Source organism: Biomphalaria glabrata, chromosome 1 (genome assembly GCF_947242115.1).
Source record: "Biomphalaria glabrata chromosome 1, xgBioGlab47.1, whole genome shotgun sequence".
Classification (NCBI taxonomy): Eukaryota; Metazoa; Mollusca; class Gastropoda; family Planorbidae; genus Biomphalaria; species Biomphalaria glabrata.
In genome coordinates this window covers 9,878,144-9,903,286 of record NC_074711.1, presented here as the reverse complement: position 1 = coordinate 9,903,286, position 25,143 = coordinate 9,878,144, and the positions used below count along the sequence as shown (strand labels likewise).

Here is a 25,143-nt window from a genome sequence, read left to right as displayed (position 1 = left end):
CACATACGGACGTGGACATTTTTATCTTTGTTGACAACTTCCACTCGGAAGTCAGTTTGAGTGTTAGACTCGGACAAGAAACATTTTCATCAAAATTACTTCTATATTTTGGAACCAATGAAATAATAATGTGAAAAGAATATAAATAAGATTACAAAGAGAGAGAGTTTGCAGACGTCCCACTATGTATCCGCCATAAAATAAGGAATATTCAAGTCATCTTATTTTAATGATCAAAATTCTAAACTAATAAAACTTCAAAGAATCTTTGGCCTACTGTTTTACAATATAGCAGTTTGAACATCTTGTTATCAATATTGATACTTCTAGACCTTTTGGCAAGAAAACAAAATGGAAGCCCGAAGAGCAATTAAGCGTTGTTTTTAACTCAACGTGTTATCGATAATGAGACTTCGGGACGTTTAGGCCAAAAAAAAAATTAATTAATGTCAGAAGGCCGAGGCCTAATAATTATATTACGTTATTTTTCACTTTATAAAAACCTGAACAACCTATTATCGATAATGAGATTTCGGACTTATATTAAATTATTTTGTTTTTCCAACAGGATAACTCAGCTTTTCAATAGCTTTTCTAGTTTTTCGATCTAAATCTGACAGACAATACACAACTAATAGGTTTGTCATCTTTAAAAAAAACAAAAAACATAATATTTCAGAGTTTTTGCTGATTAACATAGTCCCATGTGTACACGAAAGGCACGCCACTGTAAGAACCACTGTGTAATAGATTTAGGACCTTAAAAAATGAAAATCTCCGCTTTTACTTGATCTAGTCCTACAATGATAAATGTTGTGCGTTTGGAAGTTTTAAAGAATTAGTTTTGTATAGCGCAACGTTTATTATTATATTATTTGTGCCTGTGCGTATATGTGTGTGTGTGTGTGCGCGTGTGTGTGTGCGTGCGTGTGTCTGCGTGTGTGTGCGTGTGTGTGTGTGTACTTGTTTAAAACTATTTCTGCATAAGTTGGACTAAGAGATACAGACACCTTGATAAATAGCCTACTATAAGGGTTTGAGAAGTCATTTAATAAAAAAGTGGTGTATTTTTATGGAAGATCTCAGAGTTGCGGACACCAGTTGGAATGAGGCTTTAAACTTTACCAATGACAGATCTTTGAACAATGCGCCGAACGGCGCACCTTCTAAAAGAATTGAATTTTCAATATCTTTTCTAATTTTTGCGATATGATTGTGACGGGCGGACCACACAAAACTAATAGTGGGCTTTTCTTCTTTTGTGGGCCTCTAATAAAATAATTACACAATTTTATAAACAGGTAATGTTCCGTACCTCAAAACGTGTACTGAAAGAAAACAAACTGATATAAATATTTAGGGTATTCTAGCTAAAAAAATATATTTAAGTACATTAAATGATTTACTAATTTTATTCCCTAAAAAAATTCAAATAATTTATAAATTAGTACAAAAGCTATAACTTTCTAAAAAAATCTAGTAATATAAGTTTAAATAATTTAAAATACACTATAAGTAGGAATATAAAACAAACAGTCGACATTTGTGACTAAGTAACCGAGATTATAGACATTCAGTCAGAACGACAGAGCCCTCGGAAGTCCTTATCCCACTGTTTATCGTCCTTTGTGTCAAGTATAACAACATTAATGTAACCAATTTTTCTTGAAAAAAAAAGGCTTTATCATTCGCACTGCAATATAAATCAACATTTTTGGCTGCGGTTAAGCAGACATTGTGGAACATTGAATTATGACTACTGCGCTCACAAAACTCTTTATCGCTTTGTTGTTGTTTTTTTTTGTCCTTTGTGTTGTGTATAAGATATTGATGTAACTACAAATTACCGAATAAAAGAAAAGATCAACATTAAAAACTAATGAAGTTCGACAATGAATTTATACTTCCTAAACTGTTGCTCTTATAGTCCAAGTGTGGTATTGTAATTAGAATAAATACAGAATAATACAATCACTACTTCAGTTTTCTAGAGACAAATAAGGGTCCATGAGTCCATGGTCATTTCTAGACAAATAAGGGTCCACGGTCATTTCTAGACGGTCATTTTAGACAAATAAGGGTCCACGGTCATTTCTAGACGGTCATTTTAGACAAATAAGGGTCCACGGTCATTTCTAGACGGTCATTTTAGACAAATACGGGTCCACGGTCATTTCTAGACAAATAAGGGTCCACGGTCATTTCTAGACAAATAAGGGTCCACGGTCATTTCTAGACAAATAAGGGTCCATGGTCATTTCTAGACAAATAGGAGTCCACGGTCATTTCTAGACAAATAAGGTCCACGGTCATTTCTAGACAAATAAGGGTCCATGGTCATTTCTAGACAAATAAGGTCCACGGTCATTTCTAGACAAATTGGCGTTCACAGTTACTGAAGTTAGTCTACCTAACTAGACGTACAATAATCGAGTGACATTGTTACTTGTATGAGGTCATAACTACACTGAGCATAAGTTAGAGGTGCAAATATATAAAAGATAGTACATAAGTTATATAACATTACTTTAAGTGTAACTATGTCAATTTGTTTGGATTAGTTATGGGTTTAAATTTGTAATAGATCTAGACTAACAATTAGAAATCTACGAGATTAAAAATATTTTTACCAATTGTTTTTGTTAATCGCAATTACATGCTCTTATCTCCCATTACGCTATGATCCTATCACTTGTCTGGACCAGTTGGGACAAAAGGAGGGAGGGATAGAGGTACCTGTGTAAAAGTTACCATGACCACTTTTGTAAATGCTTAAAAAACAAACTTGTTCTCATAGTAACTGCAACTCCACAAGGGGACTAATTAAAATTATGCCGCCACGTCTGTCAGGTACGATTTCTTTCCCTTGTTCGATACCACACGAAGTAGTTAATTAGTAATAGTTAATAAAATTATGTCTTTTTAATTGATTCCTGTTTTGTCATGTACAAATAAATTTTTTAAAATTTCAACTTGATCCAAGATTGGGTGTGGGAGACATTTTTTTACCAGACAGATAGACAGCAAGGCAGACAGAGAGACAGACAGACAGATAGAGAGACAGACAGCAAGACAGACCAAAAGAGAGAAATATAGCAAGACAGACAGATAGAGAGACAGACAGCAAGACAGACAGATAGACAGCAAGACAGGCAGATAGAGAGACAGACAGCAAGACAGACAGATAGAGAGACAGACAGATAGGCAGACGGACAGATAGAGAGCAAGACAGACAAATAGAGAGACAGACAGCAAGACAGACAGATAGAGAGAGAGACAGACAGACAGATAGAGAGACAGACAGATAGACAGATAGACAGCAAGACAGACAGATAGAGAGACAGACAGCAAGACAGACAGACAGATAGAGAGACAGACAGATAGACAGCAAGACAGACAGATAGAGAGACAGACAGATAGACAGCAAGACAGACAGATAGAGAGACTAACAGATAGACAGCAAGACAGACATAGAGAGACAGACAGCAAGACAGGCAGACAGAGAGACAGACAGATAGAGAGACAGACAGATAGAGAGCAAGACAGACAGATTGAGAGACAGACAGCAGGACAGCAAGACAGACAGATAAAGAGACAGACAGATAGACAGCAAGACAGACAGATAGAGATACAGACAGATAGACAGCAAGACAGACAGAGAGACAGAGGGCGTTGATATAAGCTTTGTAATAAACTGAGAGTGTGTAAATTTATATGTCCCATTTTTAATGTAATGTATTGAAGAAAGTCTAGCGACAATAAATTAGATTTGACACAAGATCAACTTCCAGGCATTCGAAATATATCCAGCACCTTTCTTTTCATCTATAGTGTTTTACTTTTATAAGGTCTGGTTTTATTGCGTGTGATACATATATTGAAAAGTAGAAACTATCTCACAATGTGTGCTTACCAAAAAAGATTTTTTAAACCTTTATTTATATAAAAGTTTATATTTCGTAAACATAAAAAAAAAAATCATTTTTCTGTTATGACACTTCACAAATATCTATACTTTTAACTTTACAGAACTACTTACCTCTTACGTAAAATTTTACTCTTCAAAGTAGGTATAAGATTCGACCTCTCAATTGCTCTTTAGGACAAATAAAATATTTGCTATTTCAAAAGCAAGTCTGAAAACAGACTTTGAAGAAATGATTTCTCAGTACCATACTGCCATCTGTTTTCACAATCAATGGATAAAGAGATCTAGAGATTCATATTGAATGCACGAGTTTCACGTTTTAAAAAGCTAGTTCTACATTGAATGTCTTTGAGTGCTGTCTAGTACTTTATAGAGATGATGAGTCGATTTGAGAATCAATGACATAAATTACAATGTGCTGAAATGTTGACAAACAGTCAGAAGTAGGAAGTTCCATGACCTGAGTGTGAGCTATGGGGCAGACTGCGCTTTGTGACGTCCTCGGCGTCATGTGACACAGACAGCTTGGTGATGTAAATAGTCCCGTCTGGAAGCGTCATGTTTAGATCGCTATTGACTGGTTCTCTACACATTTTATATACATGTCTGGAATGCAGTGTCGGTTTTATTGAAGAACTTAAAGTATTAACGAAACCTATACATTGCTTTAAAATTAATTAAATGACTAGTTCGAGAATCTCGATTTTTCTTCTTTGTAACCTACTTTCACCTTTCACCTTTCACTTAGTCTATTGGGGCACCACACATGATCTGTCGACAATCTTTCTCCATTCCTGTTTTTTTTGCCTTGAGTAGAATCCCCATCCGTTCTTTTATGTTGTCTCCCCTTGAGATAGGACCGTAAAGAATTAGTTCATTGGCAGTGGTCAGCAGGTCATCGTGAGTCCCAATTACCATCGTGATCCTGGTTCTAATATTATAATTTGTGATGTGATCTTTGTATTGTGATACATAGTATCCCAATTCCATTGCTAAATATTATTGAGTGTCTTTGTTGCTTGTAAGTCGATCTTCGTTTACATTCAATTCCATTCTTTGTTTCTAACAAGGTTCAAAGACTCAAAAAAAAAAACAAACAAACAAATATTTACTGCTGCAGGGATAAACGACTGTATAGAAAATACAAAAAACATACAAATATGTAACCCTGCCGGACCAAGTAAAACAAAGGACTTTGGGCCACGAGTCATCAGCTACAAAACAAACAAAAAATAAACAATTAACACAAATAGTCTTAAGTAAACTTATCTGTCCGATGTTGTTCTCTATCGAGGCAGAAAAGAAAATCAGCTACGCTGGTGTAAAAAGCGCGGGAAAATCGGAAGGGGTCGGAGATATCATGCCGGTCTTAGGCATAGGTAAACTAGGTAGCCTCCTAGTGCCTCCGATTAGTGGGGGCTTCGCACAGACTCAAAAAACTTTTCTAAATAGCGAAATTTGTGTCTAACGTTATTGTTGGAGTACACTAGGTTCCATCTAAATGGCGTAATGATATTGTTGGAGTACACTAGGTTCCATCTAAATGGCGTAATGATATTGTTTCGTTTTTTTCATTTTTTCTATTTTATTTGGGAGGCCACCAAATTTACTTCGCCTAGTGCCTCCAATTATCTAAGGCCGGCCCTGATGCCTGTGTTGTAGATGATCGTTGACTTGTAGCACCAAACTTCTGGTAGAAACTAAACCGCTGTAGCGTATTATATCTTAACAAATAAAACTTGAAATGACTTGAGTAAATTCTTTGTGAACAATGCTAAATATAAATTTAATTATAATATAGACAAAATCACGTTTGAAATGAGATCAAATAAATGTACTAGACTTTAGGGATAATATTTTTTAACAAAATCTCACTACAATAACACAATCTTTCAGTTTCTGTCCTAAGACCAAATGACGACAATGCCACCTATGTTGCATCATTCTCAACCAATCATTAACCCCTTCCCACCGTCACCATAGAAACCACACATACACACACAGTCCATGACAACCTAACAGTTTATGACAATATATGCGCATATGGAATAGGCGCTTCGTTCTGTGTTTCCCTTTAGTATTCTCATTATTTTATGCACTGTATCCAAAGACGCGCTCTGTACACGTCACAGCTTCCTGTATTTTGGCTTGGATGTCTCGTTCTCTGCTCTAGCCTTTTTGTTGTTCCCAAGTGTTGGGTAAGTTAAGTGTTTCGATACTTATTTCGTTGCTCCAGATTGATACATTAGTTATAGCTACGTTGACTGGCGATCACAAGGAATTCATATTTGTCTTGTTTAGGGGCTGGGCTATGGACTCTGAAGTAGCCAAGCTTAATCTGAGCATAAACTGTTGGCTTTGTTTGGGACATACTTGGTTGTGGTGTACGGGCTGTATTTGGTTCTAGACCAGCGGTTCTTAACCTTTTAAGCTCGGCGACCCCTTTTACATCCCCCCCCCCCCACTCTGCCGCGAATTCTCCCCCCCCCCCCACACACACACAGCAATAGAAGAGTAAACAATAACAATCCATATTTTCGATGGTCTTATGCGACCCCTAGCAAATCGTCAATCGACCCCCCATAGGGGTCGCGACCCATACGTTGAGAACCACTGTTCTAGACAATGTTATCCCGCTGGTATTGTGACCAAGGTTTGCCTTTATGTTACGCCAGTAATCTATTTGTACATAATGCATGTTCACTAAACGAGTACTTAATAAGCAGGATATCAAGAGATTGGCCGGTCCACTCTTTTACATTGTCCAGCCAGCTTTTCTTTGGACGACCCTCTTCGTGCTCCCTGCTCTGTACCATGAAGGATAACTTTTGACAGTGAGTCATATGACCGAACCAGCTCATCTTTAGTCTTTCCACATTATTGAGTTTCTCCATTTTTGATAACATAAAAGAATGGACCGGCCTCTCTCTTGATATCCTGCTAAGAACAGCTGCTGACCGGGAAAAGTGGAGGGATTTGGTTTCGCGAGCGTCACAGCACCGTTACGACGAAAATCAAGTGACAGATGGGAGTAAAATTATCTTATCTTATCTTATAACTGTCAAAGACTTAAAGCATTGTTTTAGAAGTGTTTCATTAGTATGTAAAGAAATGCCGTTTTGTAAATTTACTTTTTCAAAGATTAGAACTCCCTTTCTATAGATCCTGAGTAGTCGCAATTTATCTACTGATAGATGAAGATGTTGTCCATTTCCTAAGTTAGAACATTTGAATAAAAGATTGATGATGATTATCACTATAAAAAGAAAAAAATATAAAAAAAAAAGAAAAACAACATACATTCGCTTATGCAACCTCAAACTCAAGATCAACAACACAGACACACTCTAAGATTCTTCTTGTTCAACATTCCATATCAAATCAAAGGGAGACTATCTGTGTATTTAATACATTTTATTTTCACGCTTCAAGTTATGATAATGTCCCTTGACAAGATTATACTTCAATAACTCAAAAACTTAAGATGAAAGCATGTTATTTTAAATTGTATGCACACATAGTTAAACATATAGATCTAATAAGCGATGACATATAATAAAAATAGATAAAAAAAGTAAAAAAGCACAATATTATAATACAAAACAACAACAACATTATAATAACGTAATGACTAGATCTAGATTCAAATCTCTATGCTAGCCTAGAATTTAGCCTCATAGTTACACTCAGCACCATCGCAATATACACCGACTAATGAGTTGATAGTTTATAATAGTTATATTTGGAAAAATTATCAAACAGAACAAAAAAAAAATGGATTATAGATTATAGATCCTCAAAACAACAAAGTGTCTCTCTGTAATTTACATAAATGTCTCTTTAAAAAAAAAAAAACTACAACTTTTTACAAGATCAGGTTTTAAACAGAAGCAACATTAACAGTTAAGTAAGAGACGGAAAGCATATTGCTTTACAAGAAAACATCAAAGAATTGGATTTCCTTTTTATTATAAAATTTCATGTCTTTGTAGTCGTTTCTGCTGAATGAAGGTACAGACAGAGTAGAGACACAACGCAGTGTTCTACAGATGCACTGAGTTAAACACTGATCTTGATAGGCGAAAAGAAAACTTAAACACAACTCTGGCTTTGTCTACATGCGATGTAACAAAAAATGTGGGTAACTATTGGGCCTGATTAGTTATGTGGAAGTACTGCAATTTTTTCGTAAAATGTGGACTAAGAGATAATACTTTATCATTTTCTTGTTTAAAGAACTCTAATAAGATAATAAAAAAAAACAATAATCAATAAAACTCTATACAAAAAAAAACTTTCTTTTTAAACACAGTTCGTGGCATGCATCCGCTGTAATAGTAATAATAAATATAATGTATTATAACAAATTAAGGCAAGACTGACTTTCAAACAAATAATACAGAAAAAACAACAACTGCGTAATGTTTTTACGGTCCTAGATCTGTGGGTTCTTTTTCTTGTTCGGTAGCTTTTTGGAAGGATCAATTGAAAATGATAACACTTGACAAATAGTCCCTTCGTCACATTGCCAGTTGGCCATTGATTATTTCCTGATATATTTCATCGGCCAGTGGTTTGTATTCGTCAGTTGATCGGTCGAGATAGTATAATGGTTCTCTTACGGTGCTGGGGTTGAAACCATCTTTGACCAGGTCAGTCTTTTGCTGTTTAAAAGTGCTGGTCAAACTCATCTGTTGCTGAACACGAAGAAACCTGGACAGTGAGATAATATGCTTTAAGAGGGCAACCAGTTTTGAAACTTTAAAATTAAAAAAAAACAACCTTAAATACATGAGATATGATACAATAAAAGAGGACAAAGTTAGAAGTAAAGTTTTACTTTTCAAACCTTGTGATCTACTTGTCCACTAAAAAGTAACTTAGCAAAAATTAAATACTAAACCATAATTTACAAAATACAATTTAAAAATTCTAGAAAAGAAAAAAAACCTAATAAAATACTGAATGAGAGAAAAAGATAATGGCACATTTGTTATTCCATATGTTAGTGTTCCTACTTTCCACATATCATCAGAGCATGGGATTTGTTGCCTGAATCAGCCAGGAAATAACATCAAATTGGCCGATTTTAAGTCACTCATTAGCTTGCATGACTAGATTTTTGTTTCCAACATGGCGCTGCGCAGTGGCAACGTGCCATTTGTGCTTCAGTTTGTGCTATTATTAGAATTGACACCTTGGGTGCACATAGGACGTCACCAGTCACGTCATCATCTTCTGTTTAAAAGGAACATTTTGTAATTTACAAGATTGCATGAAACAAGCTTATAAGTCAAAACGTAGACATGCTCCTTACCTTGGCCTTGCATATCCAGGTAGCTTTTCCCTACACAGGTGCCCTAGCTCTGAAATTTTGGAGCCATCTAGGTCTTCATTGTCTTTTATGTTGATGGCGGCCATACCTGCTTTACCTTCACACCCTAAATATAGATAATAGCCATGTAATCAGAATCTGAGACAGTGTCACTGTAGGCACTATGTAATAATAGATATAGAGAAGACCAATGTAATTAGTATTTCCTTTTTAAAATAAAGTGGCTATAACAGAGAAAAAAAAACCCAACTATGATTAGCTTTTAATTCAAGAGAACTCTAGGGTCTCTCTGCGTCGGCTTCTTCTAAGATTAATTCATTAATTGTTTGCCTGAATCATCCTGGAAATCCAATGACTTAACTAGTTTAGTTCAGTCTGTATGCATGACTAGATTAACTCATGGATACGAGTAGGACATGCGTGTTTTCTATTTTGAAGGAGCGTCAGTAATTTATAACATAAATAAGGTCTTTCTGCAGTTTTTGGATTCTCGTATAATATTTGACTTTGTTATCGTGTTGTTGTTTGTTTGTAGTCTAGAAAATAAATAATAAAATCTACTTACATAATTCTATCCAACTATCAATGTACCTGCCATGTATCTCTACTTATCATGTATCTCTACTTATCATGTATCTCTACTTATCATATATCTATACTTATCATGTATCTCTAGTTATCATGTATCTCTACTTATCATGTATCTCTACTTATCATGTATCTCTACTTATCATATATCTCTACTTATCATGTATCTCTACCTATCATGTATCTCTACTTATGTATCTCTACTTATTATCTATCTCTACCTGTCATGCATCTCTACCTATCATGTATTTCTACTTATTATGTATCTTTTCTTACCAGGTATCTCTACTGACCATGTATCTCTAGAACCTTGTGCCTCAATTTTATCAGGTATCTCCACTTATCAAATATATCTACTTATCATGTAATTTTACTTATCATGTATCTCTATAAATCATGCACCTCAATACATCATGTATCCACTTATCATGCATCTACACTTACCAAGTATCTCTACTAATTATGTATACCTACTTATCACGTATTGCTACTTACTAGGTATGTATCACTTCTTACCAGGTATCTCAACTAAACATGTATCTCTATTTATCATGTATCTCTACTTATTATGTACATCTATTTACCATGTATCTCTTTTTACTATGTATCTCTATTTATTATGTATCTCTTCTTATCATGTATATCATATATCTCTAGTTACCAGGTATCTCCACTCCAAAGACATTGGTATCTAAAATAAAGTCTGCAGCGTTCATCACATTGGAAACTTCAGCTGTAGAGACATTTTCACCTTTCCACCTATAGAAGTCATCAATGAAAATATAAGCCACTATATGCGATAAAACAAACTCGTAGATTTATTATAATTCCAATATGGAAAATACAGAGTTTTGAGCAAGTGAATGTACACATGAATGTGCAAAATGACGGTACGGTGATTTTTTCTTGAGTGCAAAAAGTCAGGAAATTCTCTCCCCTCGTGTCTATCAATCTTATCATCCATCTATATTCAAGAATCTTTCGACTATCTCAGCACATTGACATGTACATTAGTTTGTATTAAAGCAGTATTCTTTAATTCTGACCGTGATATGGAAAAACGAAAAAGATAAACAAGGCTTATAGAAAATGTAATTAAAACAAAAAGGGTAAACTTCTTCCAAATGAACTCCCCTGAATGAATCCCCGATGCGGTCCTTAAAATACAAGTTGTAGTGACTGTCCAGTGTAAAGACATCGTCGGTCTTGACGTAAAAATCCCCCACTTCCAGTACATCTTTGATGATTCTGCAGCTTGTGTCTGAAGCTGGGCCGAGGTAGCCATCAAACGTGACTTTATCTGTCAGTCTTGCTAACAGGATACCAAACTCTCCTGAAGAAGAGTACAGATTAAACAAGTTACATATAAAAATTACTTTTTAGAAATTTCGCTTAAATTGATTGAAATTACATCTTTTATTACATCAGTTTTTATGAATCAGTCATAATTTATTTGTGTGTTGTCATAGACAATGAATAATTTTTCAAAGTTTAAACTTGATCCTGAAATGGGAAATGGGAGATTTAGACCAGACAGACAGACAGATAAAATCATATTTGCACTGACACTAAGGCTATTGAGTGTACTATGCACTGTTACGAGCATTTAGCATTTGGGGGGGGGGGAGATTTATTACAATTTTTAACCATTTTGTGAAAGACAAGTATATAACAAAGAAATATATTTCTTGTGTTATCTTCTTTGGGGCGCAGTGGCTGAATGGTTAAGCGCTCGGCTTCCAAACATGGGGTCCTGGGCCCTGGGTTCAAATCTCGGTGAAGACTGCGATTTTGAATTTCGGGATTTTAGGGCGCCCCTGAGTCCACTCAACTGTAATGAGTACTTGACCTTAGGTGGGGAAAGTAAAGGCGGTTGGTCGTTGTGCTGGCCACATAACACCCTACTTGTTAACCGTTGGCCAAAGAAGCAGATGACCTTAACACCATCTGCCCCATAAACCGTCTGAAAGGGAAACTTTACTTTTTTAAAACTATCTGCTTTAAGTGAACTCTGAAAAATAAAAAGTGAGCCAAAACATAAGTAACTAGACATTTAGCAGTGAACTGGTGCACAAGTGGCATATATTTTAAGTAACTAGACAATTAGCAGTGAACTGGTGCACAAGTGGCATACATTTTAAGTAACTAGACAATTAGCAGTGAACTGGTGCACAAGTGGCATATATTTTAAGTAACTAGACATTTAGCAGTAAACTGGTGCACAAGTGGGAGATATTTTAAGTAACTAGACATTTAGCAGTGAACTGGTGCACAAGTGGCATAAATTTTAAGTAACTAGACATTTAGCAGTGAACTGGTGCACAAGTGGGAGATATTTTAAGTAACTAGACATTTAGCAGTGAACTGGTGCACAAGTGGGAGATATTTTAAGTAACTAGACATTTAGCAGTGAACTGGTGCACAAGTGGCATATATTTTAAGTAACTAGACATTTAGCAGTGAACTGGTGCACAAGTGGCATACATTTTAAGTAACTAGACAATTAGCAGTGAACTGGTGCACAAGTGGCATATATTTTAAGTAACTAGACATTTAGCAGTGAACTGGTGCACAAGTGGCATATATTTTAAGTAACTAGACATTTAGCAGTGAACTGGTGCACAAGTGGCATATATTTTAAGTAACTAGACATTTAACAGTGAACTGGTGCACAAGTGGGAGATATTTTAAGGAACTAGACAATTAGCAGTGAACTGGTGCACAAGTGGCATATATTTTAAGTAACTAGACATTTAGCAGTGAACTGGTGCACAAGTGGGATATATTTTAAGTAACTAGACATTTAGCAGTGAACTGGTGCACAAGTGGGATATATTTTAAGTAACTAGACATTTAGCAGTGAACTGGTGCACAATTGTGAGATATTTTAAGTAACTAGACATTTAGCAGTGAACTGGTGCACAAGTGGGAGATATTTTAAGTAACTAGACATTTAGCAGTGAACTGGTGCACAAGTGGGAGATATTTTAAGTAACTAGACAATTAGCAGTGAACTGGTGCACAAGTGGGAGATATTTTAAGTAACTAGACATTTAGCAGTGAACTGGTGCACAAGTGGCATACATTTTAAGTAACTAGACAATTAGCAGTAAACTGGTGCACAAGTGGGAGATATTTTAAGTAACTAGACATTTAGCAGTGAACTGGTGCACAAGTGGGAGATATTTTAAGTAACTAGACATTTAGCAGTGAAATTGTGCACAAGTGGGAGATATTTTAAGTAACTAGATAATTAGCAGTGAACTGGTGCACAAGTGGGAGATATTTTAAGTAACTAGACATTTAGCAGAGAACTGGTGCACAAGTGGGAGATATTTTAAGTAACTAGACATTTAGCAGTGAACTGGTGCACAAGTGGGAGATATTTTAAGTAACTAGACATTTAGCAGTGAACTGGTGCACAAGTGGCATATATTTTAAGTAACTAGACATTTAGCAGTAAACTGGTGCACAAGTGGGAGATATTTTAAGTAACTAGACATTTAGCAGTGAACTGGTGCACAAGTGGCATAAATTTTAAGTAAATAGACATTTAGCAGTGAACTGGTGCACAAGTGGGAGATATTTTAAGTAACTAGACATTTAGCAGTGAACTGGTGCACAAGTGGGAGATATTTTAAGTAACTAGACATTTAGCAGTGAACTGGTGCACAAGTGGCATATATTTTAAGTAACTAGACATTTAGCAGTGAACTGGTGCACAAGTGGCATACATTTTAAGTAACTAGACAATTAGCAGTGAACTGGTGCACAAGTGGCATATATTTCAAGTAACTAGACATTTAGCAGTGAACTGGTGCACAAGTGGCATACCTTTTAAGTAACTAGACAATCAGCAGTGAACTGGTGCACAAGTGGAAGATATTTTAAGTAACTAGACATTTAGCAGTGAACTGGTGCACAAGTGGGAGATATTTTAAGTAACTAGACATTTAGCAGTGAACCGGTGCACAAGTGGGAGATATTTTTTGCATATGTCTTCATTATTTTGAAAGGCCGATGGGAGTGAGGTTAGTTAGGAAGAGAATTTAGTCCAAAAATCAAACCATGGCTTCCTGGTCGTGCGGTTTGAGCGCTGGACTGTCGTTCAGATTTATCGATGGTCCAGGGTTCAAACACTGCCCGCTCCCATCCCCCGTCTTCCTGCGGGAGGTTTGGACTAGGAAGTAATTATCTTCAACTCTGAAGGAAATCCGAAGCATGTAAACCAAACAAACAAAGCTTGATTTTTAAATGGCTGTTGAAATGTATCTAGTAGATGTATATATATATACAGCATCAACCCCAAACCCAAAAGTATCCTTAACAAGCAAAATATGAAAAATCCTTTTTTATTAATCAAAGGGAAAGAAATTCGCACTTACAACTATATAACTCAACTATGTACATGTTATTTCCCTTATTTGATATCAAATAAAATAATTAGTTACCATACATTAATTGACTGATTGGTTCGTTTTTTTATTACTTCATGTTTTGTTTAAAGTTTCAACTTTATCCGAAAGTGGGTGCGGCGATAGTTTAATTACTAACAGTTCATAAAAAAAATAGAGCGATTTGATTTTGACACAATTAAACATACAGACCTACGACCTAAACAAACAAGTTCCTCTCACTGTGTTTGCTAATAAACAACGGCATGTAGACAACATGACAGCATGCCATGACATAATGCAGTCAACATTTTACTATTGGGAATACCCGTTCGTCCTCTACGCTTAAAGGTTGGGAAAATGTTGCTCGCAGTTCCTGGATAAAAACATTTACCTGTTTTTATTAGTTCACATCGACCGAGTTGATTCCGGAATGGTTCGTTGGTGTTAGGATCGATCCGAACAAGAATTAAATTTGTGAAGTATCTCTGGAACAAGCAATATGTATAAAATATAAAGCCGATGCAAAGAGAAGCACCGCCTAATCACTGCAATATAGTTCAATACTGCAATGTTAATTTCACCTTTTCTATATATAACAAAATTAATTAATTACCACTAATTGATTAACTAATTGATACATTTTTGAATGATTCATTAATTTTTATTGTTTTCGACTATAAATAAATGTACAAACTTCAACTTGATCCGACAAAGGGATGTGGGAGAAATGACGTGTACAAGATTTGTACCAGACAAACAGAGAGAAAGATTTGTACCAGACAAACAGCGAGAAAGATTTGTACCAGACAAACAGAGAGAAAGATTTGTACCAGACAGAGAGAAAGATTTGTACCAGAAAAACAGAGAGAAAGATTTGTACCAGACAAACAGCGAGAAAGATTTGTACCAGACAAACAGTGAGAAAGATTTGTACCAGACAAGCAGAAAGAAAGATTTGATAAAAGCTTAGTAAGAAAATAATTCTTCAAGTTCATATGACCCTAAAATAAATACAAGACAAAAAGTTTAGTTTAACTCCCTACCCCAATCTAAATAGAATAAGTCATCTAATTAATGTTCAAAGCTATTAAAAAGGTTTGAAGAAGACAGTTATTTTCACATTCACCTATTTGAAAAAAACTGCAAAATAAATAAACCGTTGAATAGAATTTTTAACAGATTAAATAGTGTTACAGAGTTAGTACAATCGAGAGATGGAAAAAAACATGGAGAGAGACAGACAGGCAGACAAGAAAACTCAATGAAACTTAAGTGTAATCCTATTTGTTTAAATTGCTGTTATTCTATACATATATTTACTCTTTTCAAATCCAGCTCATTCTAGATTTATACGATAAAAACATGCTTCAGCGCAATTTATCTTGTTGTTGTTATTTATTTGACATGATCTTTTCCCAGCAAGCGTTAAATTTCTTCACGCATGACTGACTCGTATATTTATAGACAGTTACCTAACCCTAACTTGTCAACTTACAATGAGCGGCGACAGCCGACCGACACTTCCTGGTACGTTGAAGAGATTCGAGCAGCTTGCCGGTAGCTCAGTGGAGCCGTAGAACTCATAAATATGTCGGATCTGGAAGCGTCTCCTGAATTTGGTCCATATGTCCTGGCGTAGACCATTCCCGATAGCTTTTGTAACACTGTGTCTGTTCTCATTGGGGTCCTGGGCAGGACAAACACAGAATAGAGAACAAGCATGAAGTCCTGGGCAGAACAAACACAGAATAGAGAACAAGCATGGGGTCCTGGGCAGGACAAACACAGAATAGAGAACAAGCATGGGGTCCTGGGCAGGACAAACACAGAATAGAGAACAAGCATGGGGTCCTGGGCAGGACAAACACAGAATAGAGAACAAGCATGGGGTCCTGGGCATGACAAACACAGAATAGAGAACAAGCATGGGGTCCTGGGCAGGACAAACACAGAATAGAGAACAAGCATGGGGTCCTGGGCAGGACAAACACAGAATAGAGAACAAGCATGGGGTCCTGGGCAGGACAAACACAGAATAGAGAACAAGCATGGGGTCCTGGGCAGGACAAACACAGAATAGAGAACAAGCATGGGGTCCTGGGCAGGGCAAACACAGAATAGAGAACAAGCATGGGGTCCTGGGCAGGGCAAACACAGAATAGAGAACAAGCATGGGGTCCTGGGCAGGACAAACACAGAATAGAGAACAAGCATGGGGTCCTGGGCAGGACAAACACAGAATAGAGAATAGATGGTTTCAACGAGTGCATGTTTAGAGAAATGAACTCCTCTAAATAAAATCTTGGTTTCATTTCAAGCAGAGAATATATCTATTAGAACATTTCTTCTTTCAACTGCACCGAAGAAGAAAAACTAGTATTGAAAGCTAATAAGATAGGATTATTTTTTTAGTCCAAACAAATAAAAAATCATCTCAGCATTACTATGCTATATTACAATAACTTTTGAAGCAAACACAAACAATATACACAATTACAACTATTTCAAGTATAGCCTGGAAAAAAAAAGTGTAAAAAAAAAGAAGTATGTATGGATGGCAAGGTCTGAAAGTGGAACTATACTTTTTACCTACATATATTAAACATAAATGAATAACAGTACCAGGGACCAAGTGTTTGAGAGAGAAAGTAGTGAATTAAAATGCTACGTAAATAAGAGCATGCGCCGACCGAGGCTCGAACCTGTGAGTCCGGATTCGACACCACCGCCGCCTAACGATAACGCTCCATGCGAAATTAACCTCTAGACCATCGGAATGTCTTAAAAAAAAGGTTCTTCTGATCCAGAGTCATTTCGCCCGTATGCAAATTACCACCCCAGTGGTCAAAGGTCACAAGCCCCAGCCAGCCCCTCCCTATAACCCATTCCAGTTTTATTTTTAATCACTAGAGACATGCATACAAATATATCGATATAACTGACAAAGAGATTCTGAAAGATATATTTTAGAAGTTTAAAACAGCGTTAGAACTAGACCCTGTGTCCTAAGATCAATTGAAGTTGACGAGTACTGTAACCAATGTTTGTGGGAGGAGTTTACGACTTCTGCTGCGTTATGAAATACTTTCTTTCATTTGCTAAAACAATGGTGAAGGTATTCTTAGGACCAGGTGGACTTCAGAAAGTCGAAACGATTTATTAAATGAGTTGGAATCAGAGACTTCATGTCAATCCAATGGTATGTTGTTCTACTAGAGGTCATAGTCAACAGTTTAGAAGTAATAACGTCCTTACCAGCACAATTACTTCTGCTCATGAATATGTTCTTACATTTGTAATGTCTAGGGGTCAAAGGCATTAAAACTGTCCGACCCATAGAGAATCTTTCAAGATATGTAATAACTATCATATGAAAATGAAATACTATATGCATGGCAAAGATCATCATCATCACTACTTTGAGTTCCTCATGGAACATAGGGCCTCGACAAAAACAGTCACTCTCCACGGTCTTTTGCTAGTTTTTTTTTATGGTTTCCCAGCTCTTCCCGGTCCTCTCGGCTTCTTCAAGTACACTGCGTTGCCATGTTCTTTTTGGTCTTCCTCTGCGTCTTGTGCCCTGGGGGTTCCACTCTAACGCCTGCATAGCTCTGTTGCTGGTATCTTTTCTAAGGGTGTGACCAGTCCACCTTCACTTCCTTTCTAAGATAGCAAAGATACTTTCGAAAAAAATACTTCTCAAAGATACTTACCGTTGGTTGGTTGACCAAATAGCGTAACATTTCCCCGATGTACTGAAAACTTGTGACGTCATACTTGCAACAATCGGACCAAAAGTGGGAAACTGAGAATTTCTCTCGTAGCACTAAAGTAGCTCCTGGGGAAAAAAAGAAACGTGTGCCAATAAAAAAAAGGTTATTTAGTGATTATCGATCATTCATTCTCTCCCTTTTCTTAATTTAAAGACTACTAATGCACACCGTCGTAAAACAACTCTACCGACAGAGCCGGTCTTAGGCCACTGCAACCTATGCGGCCGCAGTGGGCCCCGCACTTTCATAGGCCTCGCGTGATGCGAATTCTAGGTGTAAATTAATAAATTAAACCATTTCAACTTATTATTAAAGGGTTACTGGAATTCTCCCGAAATTATAATATATAAGAAAAAGTCATGAAAATCTCCTGAAATGATTAAAATCTTCTGAAAACTGATGCAAATTTCCTTAAAACAGACAAAATTGTCATTTCGGGGTGTCATTCAATATGAAAAACGCCAATCCTACTCGCGATTAAAAAAACAAAACAAAATGAAACGGCATTGTCAGCTTTCATTTAATAAAAATGTAATAATAAGCCGAATTTTAACTAAAAAAAAAAGGACAAATACTTAGTTTACTTTAATAGTCACTGGCATACAAATATAGATCTAAATCTATCTTGACCTCTCCGAAAAAAAAAGCGATATTTTGCTACTCGATAGTAAATCTAAAAGGAAGATCTGAATGTTTTTGTCTGAAAACTACTGTCTACTGTAGATGGCTCGTAAAGTTAATTTGACAGTGATTTTGTACTTAATAAACTATAAATAAAATGCAAAGACGAATTAATTTCTAAATTTCTAGATTTAAAAAATCTTAATTTTCACTTATTATCCTTATTACAACGCAAATTAGGCCCCGAGCAATCCGTTTCGCGTAGGGCCCCGCAACCTGTAGGACCGGCCCTATCTACCGATGCCTCGTATTTAATACGAATCAGATTTCTACACAAATACGAATAATAATAGTGCTATTAGATCATGGAATGGGTTGCCTGATTCAGCCAGAAAAACCAATGACTTGGTAGATTCTAAGTCATTGATTAACATGCATGCTAGATTGACCTAGGGATACGCGTAAGACGTAATCATCATCCTTTTTTTTAAAAGTCACGTGTGTATTTTATAAGACAAGATTAATAAAGCTTTTTATTTCAGAAGTCCAAAGATTATGGAAGAGTGCAGTGTTTCACGTGACAATGCTGTCCCAGTTGAGATCCACTCATTTTGTCACAATTAACGCAGACAAACTGTCTTTTGCTAGGGTTCAATTCAAGTTCTCATTTCACAGCGCATCTTTCCTTTGGGTCTCAAATACCTCACGCTTTTATAAGAATTTTCTCGCTGTCTCTTTCAAAAGCCACATTACCAGCTGTTCTTCTCTTTGCCTGTGAGGGTATATTGTGAGGTCTGAACTGTGTGTGTTTCTAGTACTCGCACACTTAATGCTCACCAAGCAAGATCGCCTGTGGCATAGGGCCCTACCTCCCAGCGCAACAGTCTTAGAGCCAGTAGTTGCTCTACACAGCCCAAATCCTATCTTTACTTTACCTTCACCTTACCTTTACCTATTCCCTACTCTGTTGGACCGTTGGGGCACCATGCAAGATTCGTCGACCGTCTTTCTCCACTCCACTCCTCTCTGTCTTTTGCCTCAATTAGAACCTTAGAACAGCAGGCCCGTCCAATCTTTTATGTTGTCCTCCCATCGCTTTCAATGTCTGCTTTTTCTTCTTTCTCATGGTACTGTTCCCTGAAGAAAGGCTCCTAATCCTAGCCCCGAAGATTTTGTAATATGGCCATAGATTTTTTAGCTTGCGTTTTTTTTTTTACAATAGTTAGCAGGCCATCATATTGTCCAATCGCTGCAGTAACCTTGTCTCTAATCTCTTGGTTTGTGATGCGGACTTTGAATGTGATCCTTCTGTAGCATCTCAATTCCATCGTTAGGATCCTTCTCTCTAGCTCTGCAGTCAAGACTCACAAGCATATAAAAATGTGATCATGACCAGGGAGCACATCAATCTGATTTTGGTGCCGAGGGCTAAGCCTTTGTCTTTCCATATTATTTGACGTTTTTGGCTTCCAGACAGAAACAAAAAAAAAGTGTTCATCAATTTCCCCAACTTGAATAACATAAACAGGATTGCTGTTTAAACCAAATACAAGACAAGAATTGTATTCAAACCAAATGATAAGATCTGGGACATTTAAAATAACTCCAACAACTTGTCAAAGTTCAATAGAAATGCAATAATTTTAAGCTAATATTTAACAACTTACCAACATTGATAACATTATGGAGTGCCAGGTTCACACTGGATGCATGATACAAAGGCAGAGTGAGGTACATGACCTCGTGCTTTGAGAACCCCACGGGGCCATACATGTGACTACATTCAAGAGCCTTCCTATGTGTTATAATAGCTGGTTTAGGAAGACCTGGAAGAAATTAAAGCATGTATTTATGTGTATTTTTCTGTTATGTTGTCTTTATATGAGAAAAGAGTCCTTGTAATCACAACAAATTTCCGTAAGGATCAATAAAGCAGTCTTAGTGCATATATATATATATATGTATGTACGTATGTATGTATGTATTTATATATATATATATATATATATATATATATATATATATATATATATATATATATATATATATATATACATATATATATATATATATATGTATGTATGTATGTATGTATGTATGTATGTATGTATGTATGTATGTATGTATGTGTGTATGTATATATGTGTGTGTGTGTGTGTGTGTGTGTGTGTATATATTTGGTCCCCTTATTACGTTTTGACACGTTTTTTTTTTCTACCACTTTCCATTTCCGGATCAAGTTGAAATTTTGCCCTTGTTATTCATTTAGATTTAGTTTCTGGTCATTCTGTAAAATGTGATGAGTTGCCCCTTCCCCCCTCTCTGCACAGCTGTGGAACACGTTATCTGGTTTATTGTCTTGTCATCTTACACCCCCCCCCACGTGGAGCACAAAAACCCTGCAGTGCCACCATTCCAAGAGAGATAGATGCTTTCTATACTATAGAACAAAACGTTACAGTCACATGCGAAAATAGAAAAATCGTTCTGGTTTCTGCAACATCCATGGACAGCTTGTCATCCTGTTGCACTAGCCCTGTGGCCCTGGGATGGAGATGACTGCTTTCCTCACAGACCTGTCCGCTTTGGCAGAGCCTGCCGAGAGTGTATAGCTCTGAGGGTCATTGAGTCACGCAAGCTGTTACACCTAGGCAAGATATGTGCATCAGCTGACAGACTAATAAAGAGACCGTGGAAGTAGATGTATTTGCTATAGGCCCTATGTTCCATGAAGGAAACAAAGTACAAATAATGATGATGATGATGATGAAGATACAATAAAATAACGAAGAACATTCATTTCTGCGCATGAGCCATCGTCTACGGCATTATCATACATATGCATGAGCGATCATAATGTACATACAGATGGTCATGCGAGCTATTGATTACAATTCATTTTAAAGACAGATCCATTCAATGATATAAATATGATATTCTCTTAATCGTAAATAGGCAACACATTAGAAGGAAGTCTTAGAAAGTAAAATCATTTCCTGTTTTGGCCATAAATTGTCATAACACGAAGGAAATTTGAACAATTGATCGCGATAAGCCGCTCGAAGTTACAGCTATCAGCGGTTTGGAAAATTTATGCCGCTGAAAAAAAAAAACAAAAAAAAAAAAACTGCGTTTTTTAGCAGTTATCAGGGCCGGAATTTTAGTAAGTGGAGGCCCCGGGACAGGATATTTGTGAAGGCCCCATCACTTTTTCAAAAACTTTAATAAAAATCTACTTACTTATAGTAATACTTATATCTGAATCATGTCATAATGTATAAAAAGAAATAGAATACCCTTTCCTGTAAATGTAATATCATCTACCTACTTTAAAAAAATATTTCAGCCTTACTTTGGTCTAAAAATGTATATTTTTTATGGTTTTGCCGTAAATCCAGAACTGCTTTTGAATATTACAAGCACGCTTCAAGACACTTCTTGACCACGACAATTTAGCCATCTGGAAGATTTAAAGTACTGTCTATAAAAATGCTAAAAAACAACTTAATGCTGCTGACCTGTCAAAACATGGATTTATTTTCTCTATTGTTGGGAGCCCTTTTCTTATGGAGGCTTCCCAGGGCAGTTGCCCCGCCAGCCCTCCCCTCCCTAAAATCCAGCCCTGGCAGTTATGCATACGTCAACTCCCGACGTAGATCTAGACCTAGATAATGATATGCATGGTTAATAGCATGCTGTTGTCTCAATTGTACGACACTGAGACTTAATCGTGCCCATTTATTTCTCTACAAGCTAAACAAAGTCTTGAGAGCTTATGTCATTGATAAACTGTCAACTATTTTGTTTTTGTCTTGCTTGCTATTTGTACAGCTCAATCCAGGCGACTGTGAGATATAGTTCGGGTCACGTAATTATCATGCTGCTTAAAGTGGGCCAAGTTCGATAAAGAAAGATTAACTCTATGCAAGCTTGGCTCTGTCACGAGTTGAAGTTACAGTTTACAATTGTTGAGCTAGTGACAAGACTATTTCAGTGTGTTCATGTGTTTGAACACTTTAAGTGTACATGTGTTTTAACACTTGATAAAGGTAAATTTTATAAACTGTATATGGTCATTATTTCCCACATCGCCGGTAACATTTATATTATTTTCGATAACAAGAAAATAATTATTAACAAGCATCTTAGTAAGTATTGACTACGAGTTCATGTGATTTCGAGTTTCACCGTTTACCAGGGCCCGATTTAAGTAGTGCTAGATTATGCAGCTACACGGAACCTCAGCCTTAAATAGAACCTTCTCATATCAACCACATATACATTTTGTACACATAGAATGTGCATATTAAATATAAGAAAATACGAGGAAGGAGACAAGATAAACAAGTAGGCCTACTCTTTTTCTTTCAGCACAAATATGTTATGCGTTAAGATTGACTAATATGATAAAATGAATTTATATTGAAGTTTGAAAAGGATTAGGGGCTTCCACTTACTAAACTCTGGCACTGCAGGCTCCATGTACCTGGAAAATGACTCCCATTCCGATACTTATTTGACTTGATTTTGCCTGCAGTCTTTATTATAGAGATGAGCTGTGTGCAGAAGGGACTTTTGCAGTTCAAAATATATCAAATATCATGGTGCACGTAGGTGAACATAGTTTTATACAGCGAGTGCCCGACTATTGTGGTCTGGTTTGTCACGAGCGCGCCGCCACCGCGGTCCATACAGCACTGGAAAACGATACACAGTGTACGTATGAGAGTATAGGATCCCTAGTGTACAGCCAATTGTTGACACTTTGCTATATATAGCTCTTCCTTCGTGATCGAAGCTGAGCACATTTCTCATTTCCTATGGACTCGAAGATGACTGTAAAGTCCAATCCTCGCTTTAAAAAGCAGGCCGCATACGTGGCATGAGTGGGTTTGGTCAGTTGCTGATAAGGCCTGCTTCTTCTCTCAGCTTTTTGTTGGTTCGGCGCTCTTTCACCTTGGCTACTCTTCTTGCAATAAATCTTGAGACTCCGAGATTCACAGCTTCACGCCACGAGGAGCGATCGAGAGCTAGTGCTTCCCAGCCGTGAATTTCGATATGCACTTTGGTATGAAGAATGGGACAAGGTTGGAAGCGGACCAGTAGATCAGTACGCGCAAGTAACAAGTCATTCTAGTCCAGTTGCGAGTCGGTTACTGCCCAGTTGATGTTTTCTTCGGGCGGTTTCGAGAGCAGTACGGCACAGCGGCCGCCACTGCATAGAGAACGATGGGACAATAGACTAGATTCTTTATGAATGTCGCGTTTTGTACGAGGAACGTTTTGGACAACGAGATAAGAGAGAGAGAGAGATAGAGAGAGAGAGAGTGAGAGAGAGTGAGAGAGAGAACTGGTCCGTGTTCGGCAACGAAGCTGTCCTTGTACGGGATCAGGCGATCTTAGACTCACTGTCCGATTCCTTTCACGTGCTCTAATGGAGTAAATCTCTAAGTGTGTTTCTGATACAGCGCCGGATCCCTAGGTTTTTACAGCACTCAATCAGATCTACAAGTTGGATTAGAAAAAAAAAGGGGGGGGGGGCTAAGACGCAAATGGATCATTTTTTTCTACTTGCAAAAAAAAAAAAATAAAAATAGAAAACTTTGAGTTAAAAAATTATCATTTTGTAGATTTGTTTTCTATTTATACAGAAAAGTGCCCACTCCCCACCCCCTTTTTTTTTTAAATCAAAAAGAGCATTTTAACAATTAAAATGAAACTAGGTTAATTCCCCTGTCGCCTTTTATTAAAAAAAAAATCGTTAGATTAAATTATTTAAGCGTGCAAGAACCTATTCCTTGCGCAATATTTGTCCGATTCCAAACTAATGAATTGGTTGCTATACATGTGTATTAAACAATCTATGCACTATGATTTATTATGTTGGTGTCAGGGCAGACCTTAGATAATAGGATGCCCTAGGCCAAGTGAATTTGGTGGCCCCAAATGAAATAAAAACATAAAAAATAAACAGTGAAAAAATAAAATTATGCAATTTATTTAAAACCAAACGTACTACAGCAATAAAATTGGGTACGAGTTTCGCTACTTTTTCTCTAAGAGAGACAGACATAGCTATATGCTCAAGGCCCCACCATTCGGATGATCTATGCGGCTATCTAATTTGCCTATGCCTAAGGTGTGCAACATTATAACTTCAAAATCCCAACAATGTTCCAAACAAACACTATGCTCAAATTGTGAAAGAATTATTTTTTCGTTACAAAATTGGTTGAAAACAATGTGTGTAAATGATATCCCGGATACATAAAAGTTTCCGGGGGAAACGATTGAGAGAATGCGTTTGAATCAAATTTCCGTAAGAAAACTAGATCTAGGCTCAAAATAAAACGTTTACAAAAGGGCGACAACTTAAATTTTATTGTAGATGCTTGTCATATGTTAAAGATCTTTTGCCCTCGGCGATTAACAAACCCGGACATGAACTAGAAGTGCGTAATTCTCCCATCACGCTTGAATTCGATATGACAATGTTTACTT

At 36.7% G+C, this 25,143-nt stretch overlaps 2 protein-coding genes across 2 annotated transcripts in view; one reads left to right on the top strand and one right to left on the bottom strand.

The window, feature by feature from the left end:
• Window positions 1-7,327: 7,327 nt before the first annotated feature.
• LOC106074729 (long-chain fatty acid transport protein 2-like) overlaps window positions 7,328-25,143 on the bottom strand; it is a 21,447-nt gene continuing 3,631 nt past the window's right edge. Inside the window, exons 4-11 of the mRNA XM_056020897.1 lie at window positions 20,310-20,468; window positions 17,962-18,086; window positions 15,744-15,935; window positions 14,640-14,733; window positions 10,988-11,184; window positions 10,513-10,612; window positions 9,246-9,369; window positions 7,328-8,641 (exon numbers count right to left, since the gene is read on the bottom strand). Of these exons, the coding sequence (XP_055876872.1) occupies window positions 8,449-8,641; window positions 9,246-9,369; window positions 10,513-10,612; window positions 10,988-11,184; window positions 14,640-14,733; window positions 15,744-15,935; window positions 17,962-18,086; window positions 20,310-20,468 (1,184 nt within the window). The 3' untranslated portion in view covers window positions 7,328-8,448. The remainder of the gene's footprint in view (window positions 8,642-9,245; window positions 9,370-10,512; window positions 10,613-10,987; window positions 11,185-14,639; window positions 14,734-15,743; window positions 15,936-17,961; window positions 18,087-20,309; window positions 20,469-25,143) is intronic.
• LOC106065383 (purine nucleoside phosphorylase LACC1-like) overlaps window positions 22,549-25,143 on the top strand; it is a 24,941-nt gene continuing 22,346 nt past the window's right edge. The window contains exon 1 of the mRNA XM_056020910.1: window positions 22,549-22,691. Coding sequence (XP_055876885.1) covers window positions 22,565-22,691 — 127 coding nt within the window. The 5' untranslated portion in view covers window positions 22,549-22,564. The remainder of the gene's footprint in view (window positions 22,692-25,143) is intronic.